This window comes from Gobius niger, assembly GCF_951799975.1.
Source record: "Gobius niger genome assembly, chromosome: 9".
Lineage (NCBI taxonomy): Eukaryota > Metazoa > Chordata > Actinopteri > Gobiiformes > Gobiidae > Gobius > Gobius niger.
In genome coordinates this window covers 23333075-23346423 of record NC_136860.1, presented here as the reverse complement: position 1 = coordinate 23346423, position 13349 = coordinate 23333075, and the positions used below count along the sequence as shown (strand labels likewise).

At 40.1% G+C, this 13349-nt stretch overlaps 1 protein-coding gene across 4 annotated transcripts in view; it reads right to left on the bottom strand.

Annotated features, from left to right (window-relative positions):
* Nucleotides 1-6804: 6804 nt before the first annotated feature.
* dgkg (diacylglycerol kinase, gamma) overlaps nt 6805-13349 on the bottom strand; it is a 67829-nt gene continuing 61284 nt past the window's right edge. For all 4 annotated transcript variants that reach the window (XM_079563129.1, XM_079563130.1, XM_079563131.1 and 1 more), the window contains 3 exons: nt 8507-8627; nt 7956-8016; nt 6805-6921 (listed from right to left, as the gene is read on the bottom strand). In XM_079563129.1, the coding sequence (XP_079419255.1) occupies nt 6823-6921; nt 7956-8016; nt 8507-8627 (281 nt within the window). In that variant the 3' untranslated portion in view covers nt 6805-6822. The remainder of the gene's footprint in view (nt 6922-7955; nt 8017-8506; nt 8628-13349) is intronic.

The following is a 13349-nucleotide window of genomic DNA, read 5'->3' as shown; positions in this document are numbered from 1 at the left end:
TTGAAAGAAGAGACTGGGTGGGAAGTGAGAGACTGGGTTGGTCCGGATTTCAAATTAGCCATTTCCTCCCAAACATCTGTCCAAACTTTCGAAGATACAGTTCGAATCCATTTCTACAGTCTGCTGGATGCTCTCTTGGCTATTGAGACAAGATGTGGCTTGCAGTCTATTAATAGCTTTGGGAGTTAATTCCTGCCTTGTTATCTTAACCGCCTAAACCAAGAAGCCATGCCAAAGGGAGACTGCTTTTGAAAAACAGCCGCTCCGTTGTTTCCACTTTTCTCATTTAAATGATTTCTTATGCACATTACCCCAGTTTTATATAATATACTGGCTTTCATTAATTGCCGCTAAGCACTTGGCGAATGGAACAAGACACAAAAATATACTTGGGGAATGGTGTGTTCATCAATACTTTCTCAGTTCTGTAACATTTGCAATGCACTGGTGGTTCAAAAAATGAAGTTATTCAACTGGTATCAATGCGATTTGTCCAATAAAGACAGCACGTGGTTCACTTCTGAATTTGATCCTGTTTTTTGGTCCAAGGTGGTTTTCAACTATATGTGCCTTATGTCTTGTGTTTTTAGAGTTTGTTTAATCATATTTATTTATTTAACCAGACCCATTGAGATCAAGACCTCATTTCCCATTGGGGGATTTCGCCAGGAGCCCAGAAGTTCACACTAGGCTACAAATGACATATCATTGATTAGCAAAAGGCAGACAGTAATTAAAAACTACAGGGAATAGGAACATACTGTATTTCAGCTGTAAAATTACTGTACTGTAAAACAATTGAGAAACTCTTTTAGCTGGTTTAGTCTTAGTTTATGGAAAACAAAAAGCAACAAAGAACCAAATAAATTCTTAAAAGACTGTATATTATGTTATTTGTGTAGCGCGTAACAAAAGGACGTGCATTTGTAAAACTCCTCTCCGTCCTTTTAATGTTGACGGTGTGAAGCTGTTGTCTTGGTGCGTCTCCCTGAGGCTTTGTTTGTGCAGCCATTGTCACCACAGATTTCCTCACAGTCGCCTAATGAACATCAGTGAGTCACAAACACTATCTGCACTCTGATAATGTAAAGGCTCTGCTACTATCAGGGCGTGCTAACAGCAGCACATTATTACACTGTGGGTTATAAAGCACTAATCATATCACAAGTGGGCACCGGCCTGATGGGCTCTTCTCGGATCTAATCACAAAATTGAAAGAAACAAGATAGGCCAAAATTCATAGCTGGTGATTTAGTTGTTCACATTTTAGGGATTATTTATTTACCTATTTCTTATTTTTTTGTGGAATATGTATATTTTTAATCTTGTCTAACAAATAGCAATTATGAAAGTGAGATTATTTTCTATGTATAAAAGCTTTGCGTGTATAGATGTAGTAGCCATAGTATTAGTAGCCCTTCCACGGGGTGCACAATGGACACTTTTTTGTAAACCATGCAGCGTGTTGCTACTCCTTTTGTTTGTTTGTGGATGGTCACTAGTAGAGCTTAGGCTTCATGGAAGCAGATGACGTCCGTATTACTCCAGGCTGAACATGCTGACGTGGTACACCTGCCCTGGGGCTAATTACCCCTTGGATGCCCTCTGTAGGCATATGTCCCTTACAAAGAAAGTCAGTGAGTTTTTTCAGTAGGTCCAGCCATTTTAAGGTACTTAAGCAAAGTCCTGCAGTACCCGGTTACAATTGAGTCGCTCACGTCCCACCTGTGTCCACCATCTAACAGAGGCGAGGCAGGATACTCTAGTAAAAAACAGAGTGCCAGAGTCAACCGCAAGGCAAAAGTTTTTACCCACTTGGACACTTAGACTTAGGATCCTAAAGATGTTGTAATTGGCAGTGTATGTGATAGAGTAGTATTGTTCAGTAGATGTATCGTTTCTGAGCCGATATTTGCCCAATGTTCACTTTGGTCAATGAAACGTTCCAGGGCAAAACTGCCCACAATAATTGACTGTTAGAACTCCTATTGATTATTGTATTGTCCAATCACATGGAGAGAGAATGCCCTTGACCCTGGCTCAGCTCGAAGTCCCATAGTGAACCCATGTCAATCCCGACACAATATTCAGCCTCTCTTTTCCAAGCCCCTCAGGCCACATGTAACTGTTGTAATGCATTTGACAGAAGTGTCCCTCCTCGGCCTCTATTTAATTGTGAATCCATGTGCTACTCTATATGGGCCTGTGATGTCACTCGATACTGGTAATTTGATAAGCATCAGGGGACATTTATCTTTGCATTAGTGGGAGGTGAGCAGTCCCACATAGTACAGATCCACACAGATGAAAATGGGTGAATCACCTTGAGGCTCATAGGTTACGTTAATGTTATAATTTCCCACAGAGGGCATGGCCCTGCATAACTCTCTGGGCGAGTCATTGTGTGAGAAACAAAGCAGTTCTCCTGTTGGACCTTTGTGGACCCAGTCAATAAGATTACTATGACAAATTTGTGGATATTATTTGTCATAATAATCTTATGCACAACAGTTGTTTCAACTGTGATTGAATAATGTCTCCACTTTCTAATAAAGGGAATGTTGCAGGTACCGCAAGGCAACAGGAGCCAAATGAGAGCCATTTTTACATTATTATTATTTGTTTTGACCCTCAATCCGAAACGCTGAAGCAATCAAGTGTATGTACTGTGAAAGAAACAAAGTAAATCATTCATTTTTGTTGACATAGAAGGCATTACCCATTTTTTTCCATAAACACATATTGACCTATTGCTCTCTAGTCAAAGATTGGACAGTTTAAATCCTCATTACTATGGATCACTATGGCAACGGTCCTCATTTCATCATTTTGAGCCCTGAAATGGTAAATCTGTGTCTCAATATAATGTCGCATTTGTTAAATTTTGCCTTTTGCCAAACAATGAAGAATGTAAAGTCCTCAAGCCTTGCATGTGGCAACTGAAGGGCTGCGTCTGACACTTGTAATTTTCCACAGCCAGTGTCATCTCACCAAAAGAGTGGACGAGAGCAGAGACGGGACAGCCACACATTGGGTTTATCACACCAACTGTCTGAAAACAAGGACAATGTTTCAAGTGGATTCAGGAATAAAGGCATGACGGTTTTAAGATTTGGAGATTATTACTTGAGGGTTTGTTCTAGAAATCATCCTCACAAACAAGGACATGTCAAACTTTAACTCTGACTCAGAGTTGGCCTTGCTACATGTTTTTGGCCCTTTCCACCATAGAGCAACCACTGTCCAAACATATTCGTCTTTTGTGTGAATTTTTTCCAGGGCAAACATCTGAACTGGTTATTGATTGAAAACATATTACCGTTTTTCCAAAAGTTTCCATTGAACAGCTGTTTTATTTATTTTCAATCAATATTTCCGCTTGGACTTTTATGTCACTCTTAGCAAGAACACCAATTACAAGTAGTTCTTTGAATGGAGTAGTCTTTTGAGTGATGACACATACAGGTATGACTATGTTCCCGTTCCCAAGGACATCTCTGTTGACTCATCAGTGTGACTTTGCAACCACCATATAAAAATCCGGGAGAGATACGGTACACCATGAATGTAAAAGTGTGACAATACAGCAGGATGAATGAGAGCCTTCACAAACAATACTGCAGATCCTTTCAAATCATGAAAAATACCTATAAAATAAAAATAAAAACATCTTTACTGAGAGCTTTCCTAAGTCATGACTTGTACCGTAACTTAACAAATTCCCTCTGGGACCAGGATAAATGAGCATGTGTTTTGGGGGGCAGGACAACATGACATGCACTGTCCTGACCTAATAAATTAATTCATAGCAAAAAAATAAATAGCAAAGTGTTCCGCTTGTGGTTTTAAACTCCAGGTCCAAATCAGCTTTCCAAAATCTGTGCATTTTTATATCCCCTCAGAGTTTTCATTGTCAATAGTCTTCCAATCCTGTCCACTTTGTGTTTCAAATATGTGATAATTATAAAGGTTATGAAGATGGCTCTATTGACTTTGGGGCCACCAACCTCTTCAAAGGGCAGTCATAAACCTGAGTTCTGACACGCGCTCCTTCTTTACGACCTGCAGTAAAACACACAAGTTGTGACAGACAGACAGCTGTACGAACCCACTTTCTCTTTTTTGTTTTTTTCCAACAAAGACAGTTTATTTTCCCTGTCTTTTTTTTTTTTTTTACTCTACATGATTATGAACATGCTAGCAAAAAATAGAATCACAACAAATTATAAATATATCACATTTAGCAAAGCAAAGAAATGAATATTTGGATGCACACACGCTGTTTTGTTCACTCTTTGATTTAGCAGGCATGCGGTGATGAAGATAAAATATTATAAACAAATATATACACTTGGTAATATAGCGCTTGAAACTACTCTTTCGATAACTGCAATTACTGTAAACATGCACTCTTTTAACACTGGCGTCTCTCGCACCCAGGCCCCAATAAAAACAAGCTTTTTTCCACAGTGAAGGCGTTTACAAAGTGCTTTAACGGTAATAGGCATGATTCTAGACATCAATTTTGAGTAGAAATATTATTGTTCCTTGAATACTGAAAAAGTGGATATGCGTTGGGGGAGGCCTGGGTGGAAGGTCGCTGTCCCAGTGTGTTTAAAGGGAGCCAGGGTCGGAGCGTCTTGACCCCACAGTGGTGCTCAGGTTACTGTACCATTACATCGTCTGCACAGTCACTCTCTGCTGCCATTTCCACAGTCAAACAGTCCGATGTTGAAAATCCATCAGAAGATTCATTATAATTAAAAACATTGTCATATCAGATTATAGTTTTACTTTAGGGAAATTAACATGGCAGGAATTATTCACTTTGAAATAGGAAGCGGTTTTGCTTCAGCTACGAAGGCAATATTTGTCTGCACTTAACCAAAGTGAATTTGATTGTGATTGATTCTAAAAGCTCAATCTTTCCATAATTCTTTCAGCAAAGGGTTAGAAACTATATTTATTAAAAAAATGGAAATATGTCAGCGAAGATAGCGGGTAGTGACTGCATTACACCAAAGGCTTTTTGTCTCTATAACTTAATTTATATCAATATGTGAAGCTTTAAAAGTTTATATTAATCACAGTGCCACAGATCAGACCATCACAGTTTTTTTCTGGCATTAAGAAAAGTCTAAGAAAATGTGTTGTTGTTCGGGGACCTGCAATTACTGCACTGGATCCTAATATTGTGACGATGCAAAAAGACAAATTGCCCTGTCACCCACTGTATCCCAGTTTACAGATCACAGACGACGCCCCTCAGAGAGTGACTGTAGCAGCTCTGAACAGAATACTGATCTACACTCCTCTAAACTAAGACTTTCACATTAACAATGATAATTCAAACACATTCGAGTGCACAGTATGTGAGCTACACCTACTTTCCAGAAATATACATATACTTAAGTTTCTTATATAATATCAGTTGCAATATTTTGGAAACATCATGTGAGATACATTCGTAATAAAGAGAGACCTATTGCCTCTTTATAATAGAACTTTAAAGAGGGGGTATTATGCTTTTTGCAGGTAACTGGTAATCATTTCAAACCTTGATAACCTTCTTACACTTACACAAAAATTCAAATTCTCCCTTAGCTCTGTCTGGTGAAACAAGGTGAGGACAAGCTTTGGTGGATGTTCTGGCTAAGATAAGCGTTGCCAGAGATCGTAAGGTAAGAAGAGCACTTCCTGGTCGGGTCGGACCGCGGGAGGAGTCAAACAGGAGGGGCATTGTTATACGCCGCCGCTGTGACATTACAAATAGAATATTCAAAGATTACTCAAACATGTGCAAGTGTCCCAAAACCACAGTATGTTTTTGACGAGGCAACAACATTTTAACAGTCGATTTTGCATAATACCCCTCCTTTAACATGATAATATTTTCTTTGATACACGTCCATCTTTAACCATTGTTTGTATTTTTGGTACTGAAAAGAAATAATGAATGTGTCACAGGCCGCAGTGGGGACAGTGATAGTTGACAGTGTAATTAGGCGTAGGATTTCACAGGAGCACTCAAAGTCTCTGTGTAAGTGAGAGATAATATTAAGCCGCCTGTCAACGCGCCGGTAAATAAAACCTCAGCTGCAACACCCTTGAGAAGATTTATCTCAATCCACGACCTCATCCTCACCGAAGCGGGCGTCAGCTGAGTCAGTCCATCACCGCTGTAAATTACACGCATCTCTAACATCACCTGCCGCATCGCTCTTGTTTGCAGGTCTGGCTTTTACACCACCCTTCTCTCCGTGTTTAAAGGTTTCTAGGCCAGTGATGCTGAAGAGGCTTCCAAGTCCTCGCGTGTTGCACTGTTGCGCCTCGCCCGCCATCAAAGCAACAAACAAAGTCAAGTCAATAATGGATGAGGCATTTTCCGTGGCGCTCCTCTGCTCAGCTGTTGTCAGTGTGTGTAGAGGGGGGGGGGGGGAGCCCGCAGTGCAGCCTCTTACAAGCAATCGCTTCTTTATTATTTATACAGAGAGGTATGTCTATGCTTACTCCAAGTCCAGTTCACGATACAACAACGTCCACTTTCACGTTTAGGTCTGATTATTGGAGTCCAGACGAGTACATGTATTTGTATTGGTCGGGCAGTGCTGTACTGGTAGTGTACTTTGTCCTTAAGGGGCTAAAAGAGGATGCTTCCACAGGGCTTGGTCTAAAAGTCTTTTGCTTTGACAGTCCTTTGGGGATACATGGTTTTGGTCATTCATAATCCATAGCGTCTGTGGTGTTCTATGGAGCTGCCTATGTGGGGGGGGGGGGGGGGGTATGTGTTTTCAGTTCCGTGGTAAGTAGAAGTCTGTAGCTTTAGTCACGGCTCCGATTGCGTTTTTTGAAGAAGAAAAATGGGGTCTTCTGCGGTGGACCCAACAGCATGGGGACTTGGTTCTTGTGTGTGATTCGAATCTGGAAGAATTACATGAATAGAAAAATTAACAAATAAGAAAGTGCGAATTGATTTAAATATTATGGCCTCAGCAGCTACATCGCACACTGTAAATGCCTGTGAACAGACCTAGGCTCATCCGCCACCGTGTAACTTTTCATAATACTATATACAATGAAATGTTCAATGAATGCTATATCCTATTTTTATGTGAAGATACAGCAGATATCTGACTTTGCTCAGTTTAACAGTAGGTCACATATGTAAGGGATTGGGATAATACAACTGGTGACACACGCTGCTAGTCAGAGTACTGTCTGTATTTCATATTACACAGCAAAAAGTTGCTTGGATTAAAAGGCTTATTTTATTATTGGCAATGTTCACTTTTCAGGCATTGAGCAATAGCCTACTTTTAATGGACTTTAATGTAAAAAGTACAGAAACATAGTCTACAGATAAGATCTACCATATTTTACGGACTATAAGTCACTCTGGAGTATAAGTCGCACCAGCCAAAAAATGCAAAATGAAGAAAATAACATATATAAGTCGTTCCGGAGTATAAGTCGCACCAGCCTTGTCAACCACCTGGGCATGGAGGAGCAACTGCACTGTTGACAAGCCTCTCCCGGCAGCACGTTGTTCAAGCACCCATTTGTGAACTCGTTCTTCTAGCTGTGGCTATGCTTTCTTCATCCGCCTTTTGCCAGTCTCTCATAAGTTTCTTGCCCAACTTTCTTTCTGCTGCTTAATTACCGTTTTTTTAATCTTCAGTGGTGCAGGAGTTGCAGATACTGGTACACAAGCCTAGAGCGGCCTCTAGCGGCTGTCAGTGTGAAAGTAACAAACACTGTGGGATTATAGATTTTGATATATAAATCACACCTGAGTATAAGTCGCACCCCAACCCGAACTATGAAGAAAATAGTGACTTATAGTCCGGAAAATACGGTACATGTAATTTGTTTCTACACAGTATTATGTTTAGTAATGATGGGCAATGCCTAAAATGAGGTCACTGTGCTGGTGATGAAGTACACTTTTTACTTACTGTGCAAGGTGGCTGCATCCAGGGCTCACCATCAATCTGCATTGGCAGTCGCCGGGACGTCCTGCAAGGGGAGGGAAAAGAAAGGGAGGTCAGATCACACACACCTCAGAGGCACCGGAGGCTGTTCACACTGTGCCAGGACAGGGTCAAACACTGCACTCTTTGTTCCCATCAGACTCATTCCCAGACAGGCCCCCACTGTTCAAACTCACAGCCTACTGTACACACACGCAGTCAGAAGTTGGTTTAGGACCACTGTTCTCGCCCTTACAGCTACACCAACAGTGTATTGGGTGAAAAACAACAAAATACTCTTTAACTCAGTTCTTGGAAAATTAGCGTCAGCCACAACATTATGAAACCAGCTCAAAGAAACGAGCATTGCTTTTTTTGTGTGCCCAGGAGGTCGCCCATGCAACATTTATAATTCAACATCAGCTTTTGAGGACACAGAGCACTCAGGAAACACCATTTTACCCTCCATGTATGTTTTAGAAGACAGCTGGTTGGGCTAAGGCAGAGACAGACGAGGATAGATGGGACAGACTGACCTGATGATGACATTGGTGCACTGGGCCAGTCTCCGTCCTGCGCTCTTCAATCCTGTGTAGATCTGTCCCATCTCTATCGCCCCCTCCAGACCCACCACCTCCAGCAGCTGGTCACTGAAGTCTGGGTAGACAAGACAAATAATAGTGATCCATGACTGTGTATTGTAATTCTATTAAAAGCATAGTTAAAAGTCACAAACAATACTACAAACTTTTGAAACCATTCTTTCCTGTCACACTCATGTTTTTTTGCTGTGGACTGTCAAATATCTGACAGCTGCTCGTGTGTGAGGCTTGTGTTCATGACATTTATGTTGCACAATTATTTGACTACTTTTTATGCAAATGTATGAACCAGAAATCTTGAGTAAGATGTCTGTGTAGGCTCTCAATCATACAGGAGTTTTCCATCTTCAATGCAGGTTATTGAGTCATCTTCTGTAGCTGAGGTGTTGAACATTTCGCCTCTCATCAAAAAGGCTTTGTCAGCGCACCAAAGTTCCAGCTCAGCCCGCAGCCTAGATAAAGACCACCGGGAGGAGTTTAGCTTGGCTCAGTCCCTCCCCTCTATTACAGCTACTCTCTGGATAAACATCTTTGTAGTTATGAGTCATTGTAGTTCTAAGTCCTAACGACCTAACTCACACCTGAGTTTCAGTCTGAACGGCCCTGCTCAGCTGATCACTGCTAATTATCTGCCTATTGATGATCTGTCCTGGGCTGAGTTGCAGCCTCATTAACATGACAGAGCTCTCCAGGCCTGGGCCGCAAGTCAGAGGTTACTGTACAGTGGTGAAATCTGAGTCCGCCCTTCCTGTTCATGCATGGATATAAATATAATAAATATATAATATATAATAAATACAAAAATATTGCTTCTCTGTCAAACCAACATTTTTCTTTAGATGAAATTTTAACTTCTCTGTCCTCAAAGGAGTGGTTGGTGGCTTTGAGGTGGATGTCATGATTTGTTTTTTGCTCCCACGTTTTGCTGTCTTGTCTCTGGTCCTGTGTTTTATTTTGACGTGTGTTCTGTCCTTGTGATTTTGCTTTATGTCCCTTGTGTTTAATTGCCTGCCCCGCCCTGATGTGCTTCACCTCTGCCTCATGTATTTATACCGCTGTGTTTCCTTTGTCACGTCGTTGTCAGCTCTGAATTTTGTTATTTTGGATTACTTCAGTTATTGAACACCACCAGTATTTGTTGCAGTCCTGCGTTTCGGGTTTTATTTTCTTCGCACCACCTTCAACCATGACAGTGGAGGTGAACAGCCGTCTGAGGGCCGCTTGTGCTTTCCCTGCAGTGTTGATAACACCTGTAACACTTTGGTTTCATCAATATAATGCTCTTTGCATTCCTCTTCTTGGCAACAAATAGAATAAACGACTTTGTTTGTGGTTTGGTGTTTTCTTTTTTCATTTGTTTATTGTCCTTTCATGGTAGTGCAACATGAACACCTACAAAAATCCCCAAAACACAACAGTAGCAATAATACATCCCATTATTAGAACAGGAGTAGGATGAAGAAATCTTATAAACTACCCCGTTCTTATATGGAGAAATGTACACATTAGATGGCCTCACCGATGCCAAAATATAACAAAATAACCTACTATAGACCAGATGTTATCAACTTTAGATGTGAACAATTTTCACACTCCTCTTTATACAAATGAAGTATTTTCTGTTTATACTTATATTTAAATTGAATATTTGAACATTTTAGATTGTTTTCTAAAGAGTTCCATTGTTTTACACCAGATACTGAAACACACATTTGTTTGAGGGTTTTTTCTGCAAAAGGTTGTTTAAAGTCATTATTTCTTCTGCTTGTCTCACTATTTACAGTAAAAAAGGGTTTTCAGTCAATGCAGTAACAGGCAGTGCTTTGCTTTGTGAACAACTAAAGTTTGTAAAGAAACCAAGTCCTTCAGCTTGAGTCATCCCTACCTCAGAAACAGTCCTGTAGTATGTTCTCTTGGAGCAACTCCATTCATTATTAGCCCTTTTTTGCAAAATAAAGGCATTAAATTGGTAATCTAAAAATTACCCCCTACCTCCAAACAAAACATCAAATATGGCAAAATAAAGGAACAATTCTCATTGCCTTGTAGTTTAACATAAACTTGACTTTACTCAAAACAGCAGGTTTGAGTTTTTGTCTTGATATTAACTAATTTTTTGTCTCAGTGTGTTCAGACAGTAAGATATTTCTCAAGAGTCTTCAGCACTGTATATTACTGTATTATAATCCTGTATAATACAGTCTTTGAATTTGAATAATTGAAACATGTATACAAATAGTGACATTCAGGGAAACTTTCATTTCCTCTTGATTATAAAGAGTATCTTCGAAGGCTTGTCATTGACTGGTTAAGCCCAGTAAAACTGTCATCTTGCTCAGTAAAATAAATTATCAAAACGATTCTGAGAAGATTTTCATCTTCACAGCTGGTCCGATAATTTGTGAGCTGTCAAAATCAATTCTCATACTCACTTATACATCTGCGCTGGTGACAACTACTCTAACTGTTACAAACTGCAGACCAGCCATGCGAGAAGCAACTTTCTGAAAGAACCTCTTCTTTTCACAAACAACATTTTGTGTTCATTCCACCTACATTAGATGGACGTGTACATACCCTTTCTATAGTAAATGAATACATTTCTTTGGAGTCAGACTGGTGTTTCATCTGTGCATCTACTGTGGACAATTCTTTTCTTTTTTTTGGAGCTGTGTGACTTTTTGGCAGCAGTGACTGATTGGACACATGGTCTAGACCAGAGTGTGCGGCATTGTCTAGAGTAGAAAATAAACAGGCGCAGACATAGAACCAGTCAGGCCGTTGCCCGAGGGTCCCAAAGCTGCATCCAGTCCAGACAGGTCAGGACTAGTTTGTCAAGTGGTCACAGCATGTCTGTTTTGGAGTAAACAATGTTAATAATTTCCCAAACTTAACAGACCTCACTCACACTGCTATCTTTGCTTTAGATAACATAGGAATGACGCAAGACAGAGAAAGTCCTACACAACATTTTAAGAAATAACAGCTTCAAATTGCCCATTACTTTTATTCTAACCATTTGACAGCCTAAAGCATCTTATGTGCACATCGAAGGCCATTTCTGTGAGTGTCGGAAATGTGCACTTGGCATTTAAAAGGAAGTACCATTTTTCCAAGTTCTGGCATTGAGGTGTATAAGGGACTGCACTCACTGCCTCTGACTCACTGGCTTAATAAATCTGAAAGAAAATGTCAGCACAGAAAGTTCGAAATTTGATGTACCGTATGACCAGAAGTAAATGTAAAATACCTGTTTAAATTATATAATCTTTAAAAAGACAAGAAAATACTGCGGCCTATTCATCTATGAGGAGGATTTTTTTTTATTTTGGATTCCACCCAAAATGACGGCAGGGAAGAGTTGGATATTTCTCTCTAATATACTGTATGTATCGCCATGATATGTATACAACAACCAGGTAATGTATTATTGAAATAGTTACATAAAGCTTGTTCAAGATGCCATGCCCTCACTGTCCTCTGTGGCAGGGGGGGTGTATTGCCCATAGGATGCAGCACAGGAGCATACACACATTTGCCATATGCGACCGCCAGTGTCATCAGGGTAATGGGATTTGGCGTCCATAAAAGCGCACTGGACAGTTTACAGGCTAAGTGATCGAGACAGAGCATAGTCACAGAGGGCAATATAATATATAATATATTCATTGTTGATTTTTTTTTTTTTTATGATTATAGTTTTTTACTTTGGTGGCAGTTGATTTAGAGTTGATTCTTTTTCACCCTATCATGTTTTTTTTTTCCACTGATGTTGTTGGGGGAAAAAATGTAGCTTTATATGGGCTTTATATTGGTCCTTCGAGCCGGATCCTACAATCACTAATACCCACCTTAAGTTCTCCATCAACCATTTTAAGTTTTCTCAAGCCAACGTGGGTTGAGTGCTTATTTTAGATGTTTTAAATGTGTAAGTTCTATTAATTCCTTCTTCTCCACTGTCAAAAACGCCGCCTCTACTGCTCGCTCATCTGTGTACCTCTACTTCCTTTGTCCAAATTTGGGCATGCCATCCTGCCCTGGTAAGAGATGGCAGAGTAGCCCACTGCGCTGTTTCGCACCTCACTGGTTCCCGCCTCATCAGATCTGTGCGCTTTTGACTCTCCGGCAACCAGCGCTGTTACTTTCTCAGCGAGGTAGAGCTAAGAATAGACCAGAACAGTCTCTTACATAACGCAGCTACGGTGCAGTGCATCATGGGATGGGATGGTTACGGCTCTGCCAAACAGTGGGGCAACTATTGTGACTCCTGCTCCTGCATTCTCCCATTATCGGCAGTCTATACACATCATCTTGTGTATAGACTGCTAATTAATATGGCATTCTTTTATAATATAAACTCAATATTACTTTTTATATTTTCACATTGGGCACAAGAAGTCAATACATCCAGTGAAGTGGTAGAAGGAACTGGGGACAAACTACATCAAGAATAATAATGATAAAAGAAAAAGCCATCAACCAACTAGTAAAACCTTTGTGATTCAACTAAAGTTACTTTTCTCTATATTGACATTAAAAAGTATTTTCAGGAGGGATATAGATATTTTTTCTAATGCATGTGTTATTTCGGGGCTTTATTACAACTGGCTATTTTACTACTATATTTCTTATTACTAAATACCATCTTGATGTAGTTAATAGTCTGTGGGAAAATGTTCACAGAAGTGGAATGAGAATCAAATTGGACCAGAATTATTCCGTATAAGGACATTAGGCCATTGTAACAATATGAAAGCTTGACCAAAATACCACTGCC